Source organism: Trichosurus vulpecula, chromosome 5 (assembly GCF_011100635.1).
Source record: "Trichosurus vulpecula isolate mTriVul1 chromosome 5, mTriVul1.pri, whole genome shotgun sequence".
Classification (NCBI taxonomy): domain Eukaryota; kingdom Metazoa; phylum Chordata; class Mammalia; order Diprotodontia; family Phalangeridae; genus Trichosurus; species Trichosurus vulpecula.
In genome coordinates this window covers 301,183,667-301,199,458 of record NC_050577.1, presented here as the reverse complement: position 1 = coordinate 301,199,458, position 15,792 = coordinate 301,183,667, and the positions used below count along the sequence as shown (strand labels likewise).

Genomic DNA, 15,792 nt, shown 5'->3' with positions numbered 1-15,792 from the left:
TCATGTATCACAATTTATTTGTACCTCATTACTCTGTCAGCTTGACTCAGGACTCCCTGTAGGAGGAAGGTCCTCTGGGGACCTTTGTTTTCCTCCCCATCCCTCTTCAGCTTCCTCTTGTGTGTTGCCTCCTTTGGTAGAATGTAAGCTTCTCGAAGGCAGAGCCTGTCTTTCTTTCTGCTTGTATTTGTGTTCCCAGAGCTTGGCAATAGTAAGTGTTTGACAAACGCTTGCTGACTGCTTGGTCATTCCCCAATCAATGGGCATCTTCTTTGCCACTACAAAAAGTACCACTCTAATGACTTTGTTGGAGATGAGGCCTTTCTGTCTGCCTTTGACTTCTTGGGTTATGTGACCAGCAGCGGGATCTCTGGGTTGAAGGACATGGACATTTTACTCACTTTCTTAGGATAATTCCAAATTGCTTTCCAGAATTGTTAGGCCACTTAGCAGACCTGTCTTTCCACAATCCCTCTACCCAGTGAGTCTCCTGGGGTTTGGAACAGCTCTCCCTTCGGGAGGACTCCAAAAGGAATGAAGGAAGAAAGGGTGGGGCAGCAGGCCAGGATGACTCCAAGGGAGCCCTCCATGCCTCTTACATAACCCATGCTGCCTTGGGCCTGACACTTCACCTGCCTGGCCTCGTGATCTTCATGTGTAAAATGATTAAATGTCCTCTAAGGTCCTATCTGACTCTAGATCTCAGGTGCTATGATCCCACGATTTTCAGAGGGCAGGGACCTCATCAATCATGCAGTCCCACACTGTCCTTGTACGAGTGGGGAGCCTGAGCTCCCCACCCCACCCCAAGTGGCTCCTCCTTGCAAGGACAGAGCCTGGATTAGGTGCATGTAGAAGCTCTCATAAGTCAGAAGAAGTCAGAGCCAATGATAACAAAGAGAACTACAGCCTGGAGCTCTGCATCAAAGAAAGGTTTCCAAGTTTGAGACAATCGTAGGCATGTTAAAGCTGGCCATGAAGTCCCATAACTAGCCGGCAACGATAATCTCTCTCGTTTGTGGGATACTTGATTCCTTTCACTGATCTCATTTGAGCTTTACCAAAAAACCAAGTCAGACACTCCCTGGCTGTGTGAACATGGATGTCACTCCCCCTTCCCGAGCCTTGGTTTCCTCATCTGTTAGAATGGGCCCTTAGTGACACAGGCAGGAACCGCTCCTTTCCCAAGAGGTCTCAGTGCTTTGGGCAGGAGAGCGCTGGGCAAGGAGTCAGGAGATGGGGGTCTGAGTCCCTGTTCTACCAACATCTGCCATCTGCAGTTGGGTAAGTACCCCAACCTTCAGGGCCTCTGCCTCTTGGTCTGCAAAGTATGCAGCCTGATGTGTAAGCAGCAAGAACATCGTGTGTCATCCTCCCAAACTAGCTGGGGTGAATTCAGGCCAGGTTGCCTATAAAGCAAACACAGGTATATAAAATCCTTTTTGCCCCAATGACTTTCCCCAGAAAGTTGGAGATGTCCCTCTGGAAATCCTTTTGGCCTTGAGTTAACACGAAGCCACACCCAAACCCCAGCTAGAAGGAAACAACTAGGGAAGGGAGGGAACTACTAGGATCAGTAATAATAATTTACCTTGATTTAACCCTTCCAGGGTTTTTTTACAAAGCACTTCCTAAGCGATGTTTTATTTCACTAAGCCCTCACAAGGCCCGGTGAGATAATAAGAGAGCTTTTGGTCTTCACAACAACCCTGGGAAGTAGATGCTACCATTAGCCTCAGTTTACAGCTGGGGAAACTGAGGCAGACCAAGGGGTGGAGTGCCTTGCCCAGGGTCACCCGGCTAGTGTCTGAGTCGAGATTTGGACTCCAGGGCCAGCACTCTATGCAGGGTGCCACTTGTGGCCTCAAGGATCTTTACTCCTCACAGAATCACAGGAGCCTCTCTTCCAACCTTAGGGGACTGTGCAAAAGGTGCTGACTAAGGCAAGGGCCTTTAGGCTTCCCTCTCGGTTCAGAGAAAAGGAAACAGGCCCAGAGAGCAGACTGGAACACCTGAGGACAGAGCCTGCGTTCTTTTGGTGCTTCTATACCATTCTCTATTGGCAAGTCTCCCCCTCTCCCCAAAAGCTGACTTCCTGAAGTCTTATCACCAAGAAGAATGACTCAGGTTGGGATACTCTCCACCTTCTCAACACCCCTAAGGAGGCGGCTAGGTGGCTCGGTGGAGAGCACACTGGGCCTGGAGTCAGGAAAACCTGAATTCAAATCCAGCCTCAGACACGTATCGCTGTGTGACACCGGACAAGTCACTTAACCTCTGCTTGCCTTAATCCATTAGAAAATTAAAGGGCAAAACACTCCAACTCCAGTATCTTTGCCAAGAAAACCCCATGGAAGGTATGGGCCACAGGGTCACAGAGAATCTAACATAACTGAACATGCAAACATTCAACCTTCTCAGTTGCCTCTCCCCTCTGAATGCAGAGCACTAAACTGCTCCCCAAACCTTCCTTTAGAGAGGGCTCCCAACTTTACTAGTCAGTCCATTCTTAGTAGATGCAGAACAAAGTGCCCCACCTCTCACCCCTTTTTAGCTTTCCTCCATTATATTACAAGCTCCTTGGGGCATCTTCTTTGCATCCCCCGTGCTTAGCAAAGTGCCTGACACATAGTAGGTACTTAATAAATGCACCTGACACTCAGTAAGCACATAATAAGTGGTGGTTGAAATGAGTTGGCCAGGGAAGAGACTTGTTCAAGGTCACATAGACAGAAAGTAGCAGATGGAGACCCCCTCCCCACGTCTGCCCAGCTTCATTTTCAATCTCTCCCTTGCCACTGTTTCCTTCCCTGCTGCCCATAAACACACCCAGATCTTCAGGGGGATGGAGTGGAGTAGAGAGAGACTGGAGGCAGACGGGCCCCAAAAGAAGGGGATGGTCCTGTGAGTACAGAGAAGGGGACTGATGCAAGAGGGGACGTGAAGGCAGAAACATCCAAATGCCGCAACTGGATATATTGAGTAAGGGACAAAGCATGCACAGAGGAATGAATGAACGAACAATGAATGGGTAAATGGATGGATGGATAGATGAAGGATGGATGGATGAGCAATGAATGGATGGATGAATGAATGAATGAATGAACAATCAATAGATGGATGGATGAATGAATGAACAATGGATGGATGAACAATGAATGGATGGATGAATGAATGAACAATGAATAGATGGATAGATGAATGAACAATGAATAGATAGATGGATGGATGGATGGATGGATGAATGAACAATGGATGGATGGATGGATGGATCTATGAATGAATGAGCAACGAATGGATAGATGCATGGATGGGTGTGGTGGGTGGATGGATGAATGGACAAATGAATAGACATATAGTAAGCACTTACTATATACTGAGCACTAGGTATACAAAGAGAAAATAGCCCCCCAAAAGTATTCTCTGCTCTTAAAGAGCCCACATTCTACTGGAGACAACACAGGAGGGTCCAGCTGTGAGTCAGCAGGAAAGGCCCTGTGGTGCTTAAGGCAGAGCAGAGAAGTAGCTGGTTATGTTTCTTCTTCAGTGATAAAACCGCTTCCATTCCTGGGGTGGCTTTGGTGTGACAGTGTCAAGGACTTAGATAACAAGAACCTTCTTTTCTGGACCTTCAGTGGGAGTGGCCATTGAGGAAGTGGGGGCTGCAGCCCCTGCAGAGACCATTGCCAGATCCTCAAGGTTGCTTCCTTGGACGGTGGCTTTGGGGGCCTCAGAGTGCTCTCCTCCACTAACACGTGAGCCCCCTGGGGTCAGGGATTGGTTTTTGCCTTTCTTTATTATCCCTGGGCCTTGGATCACAGTAGGTACTTAATAAGTGTTTGTTGATTGACTGATTGATTGCTACTATTCCCAGGGTAATGGCCCCTTTTCCTTGTCTCCTCAATGATGACTGAAGGGGCTGGACTAGAAGTGAGACTCTAGAATCAAGTATAAACTCCTCTTCTTAGCACAACCTGTCGTCTCACCACCTTTCTAGTCATCATATACATTACTGCCCCTCCATGAGCTCTGTGATGCCCATCAAACAGGTCTTATCAATGTTCTTCATGACACTCCATCTCCCACCTCCACACTTTTGTCCCTACGTCCACCATGCCTGAAATGCTCTCCCTCCTCACCTTGGCTTTTTGGAGTAGTTGGTTTCCTTCAAAATTCAATTCAAATGCCTTTCCTGATCCTCACTCTCTCCTTCCCCCTACCCAAGTTGGTAGTATCCCCTCCCAAAATGCCTTGAATTGATTATATAGAGAGATATAGACAGATTGATGGCAAATAGATATGTGTGCATTATGTGTGTATGTATTGAGCATATATATAGTGTATATACTTACATACAGATATCTTATTTGCCCCATCAGGATATAAGTTTCTTGAGGCCAGGGACTGTTTTCACTTCCATCAGTATTTGTCTGGCACTTAGTTGAGTGCCTCACAAACAACAGGTGCCTAATAAATGCTTGTTGACTGACTCACTAATCAATCCTTCTTGGCATCTAGGCAACTTTTCACAGAATCCCCAAATTTCAGAACTGGAAGGGCCTTCAGGAGCCATCTAGTCCAACCCCTACTAGGGAATGATACCCCCCCCCAACCAACGACAATTGGGCTAACAGCAGCTGCTTAGGTGTAAGACCCAACCAGACCAGCAAGAGCTGCCAGCACAGGTTCTTTGATCTGCTTTACAAAGGAAAGTAACTTTAAGGGGTTAACAATCTCACTTTAATCAAATGTACATACATAACTCACCCTGAACTTCAGAGCAGAAACAAATAGAAATTACCAACACACATTATATAAACACGAATCAACAGACAGGCCTCTTATCTGTCTGACCGAATCACAATAATTACCAAAGAACCAACAGGTCTGGGTTAGCAAAGTTGGGGCGGGAGTGGGTCGGGGGGGGGGGGCAGTTACAACGGCTTGCCCAGAGTCTCAACACTCCTTCTGTGAGTGAGCCCCAAAGTAAAAGAACGCCAGCCTCTGAGTTTATATACCCTCTTCAGGGTCAAAGGGAGTCAAACATGCGACTCAAACCCACATGATCTGAAAGGGTCATAAACATGTGACTCAAACCCATGTAAACTAGGCTTTCCCTTGAGGTAAGGAGGTCATCAAAGACTCCTTAAAGGCCGGACTCATCGAGGGCACTTGATCAGATAAGTGCTGCAGAAGAGAAAACGGTAAAAAAGTCCCACCTCGATTACTGATACACCCGGCCACAACAGCTGACAGGGAGATATCCAACCTCTGCTGGGAGACCCCCAGGGACAGAGGGAGTGCTCACGGCCTCCTGAGGCAGCCCGAGCCACTTTGGGAAAGCTCTCATCCTTCAGAGTTCCTCTTGATAACCAGCCTAAAGCTGCCTCTCAGTCCCTTCCCCCCTTTCTCCTGGTTCTATTCTCTGAGGCCAAGCAGATCAAAGTTAACGCCTCTTGTAGGACAGCTATTTAAATTCCTGAAGACAAGGATCAGGCCCTCCCTGCCCTCCCACCCCAAGTCCTCTCTTCCCAGGCTAAACATCTTGATTCCACTCATCCACTTTGGCACCGTGTGGACTCCAGACTCTTCAGTATTGGCACTCCTTTGGATACTCTCCAGCCAATCAATATCTTTCTGAACTGTGCCTCTCCCCCCACACCGATAATGTACCAGGAGGTCTAACAGGGCAGAGGACAGAGGGACTGTCATCTCCTTATTCCTGAAATCCAGGTCTCTTCAACACAGGCCAAGATGGCATTCACTTTTTTGGTTTCACATTACAGATTCATGTCAATTGGGGGTCCACCAACCCCACCCTACCCTGCATCTCTGCCAGATCAATTGCTCCCCCTAATCTGTACTAAGTTGATTTTTAACCCAGTTGTAAGACTTTGCCTTTGTCCTTGCCTTTGGGGGGGGACCACCAGCACCCCAAAGGAAAACAGAGATCATTTTGTCTCTTAGATGACTGGCTTGCTTTATTCCATGAACATTTCTTCCCCTTCACAATTCTGTCTGTTCACATCCTTTGGTAAAAGTCATTTTTTCTATATTTTGTGTCTTTTTTTAAAAAGTACATATATATTTTCCAATTACATGGAAAAACTATTTTAACATTTGTTTTTTAAAATTTTGAGTTCCAAATTTTCTCACTTACTTCCTCCTTCCCGCCCCCCCCCTTTAGAAGGCAAGCAATTTGTCATCCATTTATATTTTGCATCTTGAAAACACAGAATGGAGTCCTGGGAAGGAAGTATTAAGAGGTGCCATGCCATCCATGAAACATTTTAACTTTACTTCTACTTACTCTTCTCCCTGGGGTACAAAAGGAGGTTTCATATCATATAGATGAGGGGAAGCGTGTGTGTGTGTGTGTGTGTGTGTGTGTGTGTGTGTGTGTGTGTGTGTGTGTGTGACCACCTAGGACACAAAAAATTTCTCAAAAGTACTGAGTCTGGGAAGTGATTTTGCCCTCCCTGCTGCCTGGGGAGGGGAGGGCTTGACTGAAATTGGGGAGGGGAGGGACAGGGTCTGATCTGGGTGGCAGATGATAAATGCCTAGATCTTAATGTTGGGTTTTTTCTACTTTTATTGCTTTCCTAAAGCACTGACAGAAGTGACTACATTAAACATTGGACCAAAGGGAAGGGGCCAGTTATCTCATTAGAAGAGACACCAACAGCACTGAGATTCAGAGAACACACTTGAGAACCCAGTGGCATCCAGGCAGGAGTGAACCAAGAAAGAGGGGCTTGGCCAGAGAAGCTGACAAAAAGAGACAGCCCCCAGAGGTTGGCACTACCCTATATAATCAACTACATGAATTACTACTTCAGGGCGTGAGGCAGAGCCCCACTCAGCCTAGGGCTGCCCCTCCCCATGAAGGGGCCACCAGGGTAACCGAAGCTGGCAAGAGCCGATCGCCTTTGGGATCCAGCGATCAGGCCCATCAGAAACATTAAGTTACAACTTACAAATTGTTTCCCGAAAGGAAGGGAGAACCTGTGGATGTAGCATTTGGTGATGTTCCATTCTGGGTCAGTGCCCTAGATCTCCAGGCTGAGATAAAGCTGCAGAAGTTCACAAGACTCCAACAATAAAGCTTTTAAGAGACTGAGCTCTATTCTATCTTATCAGGTCCAGAAAACGCTTTGGATGCCTTAGGGCATGGGCATGGGCCCTAAAGTGTGTACAGAGGCCCTTTTGTTTCAGTGGCCAACTGTTATATGTACGTATTATATAATTATACATAATACACTGCTGACACGCAATAATTCTATAATTATATTATCTAGTTATATTATAAACAAAGGGACCAGGGCCTTAGGCATTCCTCAGTTTCATTCATGAGGACTGGACTTCCTCAGCAGGTAGCAGAGACCAGGCCTCCTCACGCTATAGTTCATCCTTTCTTCTGGGAGAGGACCAAGGACATTACAAGGGTGATGTCTTGATTTCTACGTGAACTGGATTTAAGTAAGGCAGAACCAAACAAAGTCGTCAGCCTCACTCTCTCCTCCACATCAAAGGCTAGTGGTGAGACAAAAGTCAAGATGGCCAGTGATGGCCTGGGATCTGGAATGCAGTGGATGACCTTGGCCTTTCTAAGTTAAGGTCTTTCCCAGGCCTCAGTTTGCTAAATATAGCTCTAGTAAAAGAGTCTTTTAAAAAAAAAAGTTTGTAAAGGAGTTTGAGGATTCTCTGTTTCAAATGGAGCTACTTGACTACCTCCCAGTCTAGGCCAGTGAATGCCAGAGACCTACAGTTTTAGTGCTGGAGAGCCCAGAAGCCCCAGCACTTTCTTGTTCAATCAACAAGTACTTCTTGAGTGCCCATACTTTGTCGGATCCTGAGGATGTGAAGCCTAGAGGAAGCAACATGTATGTAGAGAAGTGTATAGGAGAGAAAGGATCTGGGAGGAAGGAGGGAGCTAGCAGCTCTGAGGGCAGGAAGGGCTTCTTTGAGAAGGTGGAACTTGAGATGAGGATTCAGGAAAAGGAAGGGTTTTAAGAGGCAGATGGGAACCCAGGACCTGTATGAACACAATTATGAAACACTTCTAACACAAATAAAGTCAGATCTAAATAAATGGAAAAATATCAGCTGCTCATGGTTAGGCCAAGCTAATACAATAAAAAATGACAATTTTACCTAAATTAATTTACTTCTTCAGTGCCATACCAATGGAACTACCAAAAATTATTTTACAGAGCTGGATAAAATAATAACAAAATTCATCTGGAAGAACAAGAGATCCAGAATATCAAGGGAATTAATGAAAAGAAATGCTAGAGAAGGTGGCCTAGCCATACCAGATATTAAACTGTACTATAGAGCAGCAGTCATCAAAACTACCTGGTACTGGCTGAGAAACCCAGTGGTGAATCAATGGAATTGGTTAGGTACACAAGACGCAGTAGTCAATGATTATCGCAATCTACTCTTTCATGAACCCAAAGAATCCAGTTTCTGCGCTGAGAATTCACTATTTCACAAAAACTGCTGGGAAAATTGGAAAACAGTATGGCAGAAACTGGGCATAGACCAATATCTTACACCGTATACCAAAATAAAGTCAAAATGGGTTCATGATTTAGGAATAAAGGCTGATACTATAAGCAATTTGGGAGAACAAGGAACAGTTTATCAGATTTATGGGAAAGGGAAGAATTCATGACCCAACAAGAGATAGAGAGCATTACAAAATGCAAAATGGATAATTTTGATTATGTTAAATTGAAAAGTTTGGTATAAACAAAACCAATGCAACAAAGATTAGGAGGGAAGCAGAAAATTGGGAGAAAATCTTTACAACCAGTGTCTCTGATAAAGGCCTCATATCTAAAATGTACAGGGAACTGAGCCAAATTTATAGGAATACAAGTCATTCCCCAATTAAGAAATGGTCAAACAATATGAACAAGCAGTTTTCAGAAGAAGAAATTAAAGATATCTATAATCATATGAAAAAAATGCTCTAAATCACTATTGATTAGAGAAATGCAAATCAAAACAGCTCTTAGGTACCACATCTCTCCTGTCAGATTAGCTAACATGACAAAACAGGAAAATGATAAATGCCGGAGGGGATGTGGGAAAATTGGAACACTGTTACATTGCTAATGGAGTTGTGAACCAATCCAGCCATTCTAGAGAGCAATTTGGAACTCTGCCCAAGGGCTATAAAAATGTGCATACCCTTTGACCCAGCAATACCACTTCTAGGACTATATCCCAAAGAGATTACCCAAGTAGAAAAGGGACCCGTATGTACAAAAATATTTATAGCAGCTCTTTTTGTGGTGGCAACAAATTGGAAATCAAGGGGATGCCCATCAATTGGAGAATGGCTGAACAAGTTGTGGTATATGAACGTAATGGAATAGTATTGTGCTACAAGAAAAGGGGAAGATATGGACTTCATAATAACCTGGAAAGACTTACACAATATGATGCTGAGTGAAGGGAGCAGAACCAGGAGAACATTGTCCACAACCACAGACATATTGATTCCATGACAACTAACTTTGAGAGACTTGGCTCTTCTCAGCCATGCAAGGCTCAAAGACAGTTCCAAAGGACTCATGAAGGAGAGAGCTATCCACATGCAGAGAAAGAACTATGGAGTCTGAATGCAGATTGAGGCAAACTATTTGCTCTCTCTCTCTTTTTTTCTTCTTTTTTGGTTCTGTTTCTTCTTTCTCATGATTCATTCCATTGGTCATAATTCTTCTTTACAATTTGACTGTTATGTAATTAAGTTTAATGTGAAGGTATTTACAGAACATATATCAGATTCTATGCCATCTTGGGGGGGGGAGGGGAGGGAAGGGAAGAAAATTTGGAACTCAAAAACTTGTGGAACTGAGTGTTGTAAACTAAAAATTAAAAAATCTAAAAAATTTATTTAAAAAGAGGCAGATGGTAGGAGGAAGTGAGGAGGAAGCAGCCCACAAGCCAAGGGCTGTCCCTGGCACCACATTTACAAAAGGCCATCTTCACAAGTCGAGGCAGCTAGGTGGCTCAGTAGAGCACTGGACCTGGAGTCAGGAAGACCCGAGTTCAAATCCAGCCTCAGACACTCAGCGGTTGTGTGACCCTGGCAAGACACTTAACCTCTGTTTGCCTTACTCCGCTGGAGAAGGAATAGTAAGTCATTCCAGTATCTTTGCCAGGAAAACCCCATGGACACGTGCTATGATCCATGAAGAGTTGGACACAACTGAACAACAACCTCCACACATTAGCCGTGTTCTCAGAGGCCACAGCTGCGATTGAATGGGCAGTGCTGGAGACAAGCCATAATGGCGGAGCCTGAGCAGCTGCTGGTACCATCACCACCTGCCAATGCCAGTGGGCTAGCCCCTGAAAAGAGGAAGGGGAGGGGATGCATGTCTTCGAATTCCTCATTCCCCTGTACTTTGTGGTCTGTGTCAGAGCTTCGGCAAAGCATGTGGGAGACGCTTTAATGATAAACACGAAATATTTCCTGCCTCCCTTTTATTTACTGCTGAAGCAACACATGCACAACCCTGGGGAATCCAGGAAAGGGAATACCAGAAGAGACATCTTTGCTTTGTAACTGCACTTAGGGAAGGTGGTTGTGTCTCTACTTAGAGAAGACACATATTTCTAAATAACAGTCCTATAAATCACATTTCTGCCTAACAAACCCTCCCAGCCCCACCATGACTCTTACTATAAAATTGGACTAATGTCCCACTGGAAGCAATTGGGGGCCCAACCAGAAAAATATAATCACCCCGCGGCAAATTAAATTATGATTCAAAATTTCTGAAACACCTACTATGTGTGAGGCCCTGAGAAAGATTCAATTCAGGAAACTGGCAATCTGAGTGACCTGGGAGCCCATGCCAAATCCACAGGCACACAATATAAGGTGGGGCATGATGGGAGCAATGAAAGAACCCATAGGCTCTGGGAAAATCAGAGATCAAGCCTGGGAATGTGATTCCTTAAGAAACTATAAACTAACACTCAGAATCCAAGTGCCAATTCCCTTGGGATGCTTTTGGTCCTCAGCACAATACTGGAAAGCTCTGACCGTCAATCAAGCAGAGATGATCATGTCGATGGGGACCATATGGCGGACTCCTGAGGAATCCCAAAGTCTTCTCCACAGGCTCCTCTATGGGAGCCGACAAAAATGATGAGGTCTCTTCAGGGATAGAACACCCGGGTCTTAGAACAAGAAGTGAGCACGGGGGATTCTCCTGAGTGGACAGAAGGCTGAACCTGGAGTCAGGAGGGATGTGGGTTTGAATCCTCCTCGCCCCTAGCCAGGTTATGACCTCTCTAGGCCTGTTTGCTCAACTGTAAAATATGGAGAATAATCCCTGATGGGAAAATGAACCCTCACCTCTGCCATTTTATAGAAGAGATTTTGGGGCCCTGAGAGTTTGGGTGACCTGTCCAATGCCACCCAGACCAAGAACACCATTTGGACTCAGTGCGGTGAACATAGGTGATTCTGCTTGGTCAAAGGCTGGGGAAGCAGATCAAGGATGGGAACTAAAAATCAAACAGAAAGGAAGGAAGAGGGAGCCAAGGGAGGAAGATAAGGGAGCGGGGTTAGGAGTTAGAATACGGTCATAGAACTCTGAAATTGGAAGACTTAAGAGTTCCCAGCCTGCTGGGGAGGGAGGCCATAGGGGGACTGGCCCCAGGTCACTGAATGGGTCAGTCAGAAGGACAGGTAAAAAAGGGTGGGGGGTAGGGGGGTGCAGAAGGGAGGAGATGGGCCCATTGGCCCAGGGAGATGGCCAGGGTTTGATGGAAAGGGATCTAGGTCAGGTTCTCATTCTAGAACAGGAGAACACTAAGGAGGGTTGAGAGAGATCAGCCAGGGTGGTAGCATGCAAGAAGATGGATTGGCCCCCAGGGTGGGACAGGAGCGATGGGAAGAAGCCACAAATCAGAAAACCTTCCTACCTACTAGAGCCATGCAGAGAGGCAGAGGCTGGCCAAGGAGCTCTCAGCGGTCCCAGTCTCCAGGCATCCCTGGTGCACCACATCCTGCTCCCTCGGAGGTGGGGCTGCTGTGACCTCCTGCTCTTCCTCTCCTCCCTTCCTTGTTTCATCCTTCCTCCCCAGACTGTCCCTAGAGCCTTCCTGGCCTAGAAGTCCGTCTTCTGCTCCACGGCCATTCTGCTGCATCCCCTGCCCACCCCCTTCATCCCAGATGGAGCTCCAGCCTTTGTTTTTCTTTGTACCCCCAGGGCATAGGTGTCTAATAAATGCTTATTGATCAGAACACAGTTCCTGGTACACAGTAGGTGCTTAATAAATGCTTGTTAAATGAATGAGTACATGAATTTTTGGGGGGGGTGGGGGGTTCCTTTCTTTGTATCTCCAGAAGTTCGCTCAGTGCCTGGCATGTAGTAGGAGCTTAATAAACGCTTGTTGAATGAATGAATGAGGGAATAAGCGGGCAGCCTCGCGAGGTGGTGTGATCCCTCTCCCAGTGCGAAGGGTTCGTGCCGGCCCCCGAGGCTCCAGGCCTCAGAGGCAGAGCATAGTCGGGACTGCGTGAGGTCCAGAAAGGCCAAGCAAGCACGTGACAGCTCCAGAAGGAGGCGGGGCCAAACGACTGGATGAAGGGAGGAGGGGGCAGAGGAGGGAGCGGAGGGGGCGGAGCGTCAGGAGGAAGCACGGTGGGGGGGAGAGGTGGTGGAGGGGGCGGAGCGTCAGGAGGAAGCGCCGGGGGGAGGGGGAGGAGGGGGCGGAAGGGGCGGAGCGTCAGGAGGAAGCGCCGGGGGGAGGGGGAGGAGGGGGCGGAGGGGGCGGAGCGTCAGGAGGAAGCGCCGGGGGGAGGGGGAGGAGGGGGCAGAGCGTCAGGAGAAGCGCCGGGCGGAGGGGGCGGGGCGAGGCGAGGCGAGGCGAGGAGGAAGCTCGAGGCTTCTGGAGCGGGCGTGGAGGGGCGGGGCCGCGGAAGGGGCGGGGCGGCCTCGTTGTGAGGCGGCGGCAGTGGCGGCGGCAGCAGCAGCAGCAATGGAGGGCGGCTGCGAGGATGGCGGCGAGGACTACGAGGCGTTCGTGGTGCTGCACGGGCCGGCGCTGCGGGCCTCCGCCATCCCGGAGCGCTACTGGGGCCGCCTCCTGCACAAACTGCACCGGGAGGTAGGGGCGCCAAAGTTGGGGGGGCGGGGGCGTGGACGCCGTGGGGACCCTTGAGGGGGAGGGAAGGGAAGACCCACCGTGGGGCACGGGGGACGCCGTGAGGATCCGTCTTCTGCACCCACTTGGTGCAGGTGGAGGCAGGCTAGTCACCCAGCACTAATTATGCTCCTAGTGTATACCAGGCGGGCCCTGGGGGCTCCCCTCTCCCCGGCGTCCGCACACAGTAGGCGCTGCCTAAGCGTTAGAAGGCTCCCTTGGAGGGGTGGGGTCTCAGGGCCCCTACCTCGACCCTTCCACCACCTGCTGGAGGCCGGAACACCGTCCGGTCTAGCCCGAGACCGGGTTGGGGCTTTTCTCGGCGGAGATCCCGGAAGGGTTTGTGCTCACTTTACAGATGAGGGAACTGAGGCAAGCAGGGTTCGGTGACTTGCCCAGAGTCTCCCAGCTAGATTCCAGGAGCCGTCCACCGCCCCGGCCCGGATTCATTCACTGAGACCCCCGGGGGTGCGGGCAGGCTGCGGAGCGCCCCCTTCTCCTAGCCTTGGGGGGGCTGCATCTCTGTGCGCTCAGCAGCCTCGGGCCGGCCTGGCTCCAGGAGGGGCATCCAGGCCGCTGCCCAGACCGGCCGGACACGTGGCCCGAGGTCCCTGATGGGCCAGACCGGCCGCAGATCGCGACTGACCGCCCGCCCCGAGCTCAGGCTCAGCGGGGTCCGAGGCATGGGGGCAAATGGGGGCCCCCCTGGTACCGAGGCGCGGCCTCCAGGCTCTGCCCAGGAAGCTCCCCTCCCTGAAAAGCCCTACCTTGTCCTGGGGCGGGCGCATCAGGACTGCAAAATTACTGTCTTCGAGTCCCCTCTGCCCGCTCGTGTGTTAGCTTGGGGCCAGTCTACATTTGCCACTGCCCCCTGCCCCTTCCCCACTCACCCATTGCTTTTTTGCGCTGGCACCCGGACTCTTAGCGAGGGTAGGCCGCGGGGCTTGGGGCCCCTGGAGGACCGGCCTGGTGACTGACCCGGAGGCAGCTGGTCACAAGAAGCCGACTGGGAGAAGAAAGGACCCTACTGGCCCATTCTCCCCACCTCCCAGCCCCATTTCATCTGAGTCTGGGGCTGAGGAAGCAGTCTCTTGGACTGCAGAAACACCACCCTCCTTCAGACATGCCTACCACTGGGGGATTTTCAGGGGTGATCTCAGACCCTCTGGGACGTCCCACCCCTACAAACTTCTCAAATCTTCCTGCTCTGCCTCTGGTTACCAGCAAACAAGTGGTTTCCTCTCTGTCCTCCATCTCCTCATATCTAAATGAAAGACTGGGACCAGGTGAGCTCTTGTGATCCCCCTCTAGCTCTGGGATATGTCTTGGATTCATCGCTGCCCCTCTGGGCACCTCCAGGCTGGCACAGGTAGACACTTCCTCAGCCCTTGGTGCGCCCCACACCTTCCTAGACCTGCCGAGTAAAAAGTGGCTTTGGAGCTGGGAGCAAGAAGATGTTTGCACACTGTGATGAACAAAGGACCTGACAGCATAAAAAGGAGGTCCTTTGGTTGGACAGTTGTAGGCTTGTTGGCCAAAGGACACTGAGAGAAACACGGACTGTGAAATGACAGGCTGGCTTAGCTTGCACTACCAAAACGTCCTTAGTAAATTCCCCAGATTGTTCTTTGCTACTTAATTAAGCCTGGGCCCAGGAAGACCTGAGTACAGATCCTACATCAGACGCTTACTAGCCTGGTGACCCTGGGCAAGGCCCTTACCGTGCCTGCCTCAGGTTCCTCAGCCGTAATATGGGATCATAAAAGCACCTGCCTTGCAAGGCTGTTGTGAAAACCAAAGGAAACAGAAATTGTGCAGTGCTCGGCACAGTGCCTGGCATGTAGTGGGTACCATAGACATACCAGCTGTCATCTAGACAAAAAACAAATATGCATAAATTGGGGGGGGGGAGCGCTAGATTTTTGCAGAGGATTCTTTACTGTGCAGAAGGAGCTACGGTAAGCTTTTAAATAGCTGACTCTTCTAGGAATGTACAACACATTCCAGAAACCTCTTTCTTAAATCATTTCGCTCCTAGAAACTTAAAAGCAGCATGATCCTGGACCTGAAGCTGTTTCTACCTTTGTCTCTTTGTAGAGTGTGAACCCTCTGTAAAGTAGGGTAACACCGGCCCTAGTGATTTCATTAAGTTGTGAGGAAAGTGCTTTTAAAGCACAGTAGAAATGAATCCTCCGCTTATCTCACACAAAACGAAGCTCTACAGAACGCTTTCCCCACGGCTGACTCCCTTGCGGCGGGTAGCTCGTGGAAAGCAGGGGCGTCAAATTCAGATGGAAGCTGGGAGCCACTAATCAGGTCAGGAGGCCGCGTGCTGACGTAGTTCTTAAGCGTAACTTTGTCTGTGTTTTATTTATTTTGTTTCATATGTGTAACCAGGGTCCGCATGTTACGTATCTTGTTATCTCTAATGTAGTTATGTATTCGTACACTTTAATCTGGTTCAGGTGCACCAAGGAGTGTTAGGGGGCATGTTCAACACTTGTGGTGCAGTGTTGTTTCCCCGCTTTTAACACATGAGGAAACTGAGGTACAGAAAGGCGCTCCGCCTTGCTCATGGTTGTGTAGCCAGGAAGCGTTGGTGGCAGGCTGTTG

The 15,792-nt window shown here is 48.8% G+C and overlaps 1 protein-coding gene across 1 annotated transcript in view; it reads left to right on the top strand.

The window, feature by feature from the left end:
- Nucleotides 1-12,964: 12,964 nt before the first annotated feature.
- The window catches only part of TTLL12 (tubulin tyrosine ligase like 12), a 39,624-nt gene continuing 36,796 nt past the window's right edge, over nucleotides 12,965-15,792 (top strand). Inside the window, exon 1 of the mRNA XM_036761158.1 lies at nucleotides 12,965-13,143. Within this exon, the coding sequence (XP_036617053.1) occupies nucleotides 13,015-13,143 (129 nt within the window). The 5' untranslated portion in view covers nucleotides 12,965-13,014. The remainder of the gene's footprint in view (nucleotides 13,144-15,792) is intronic.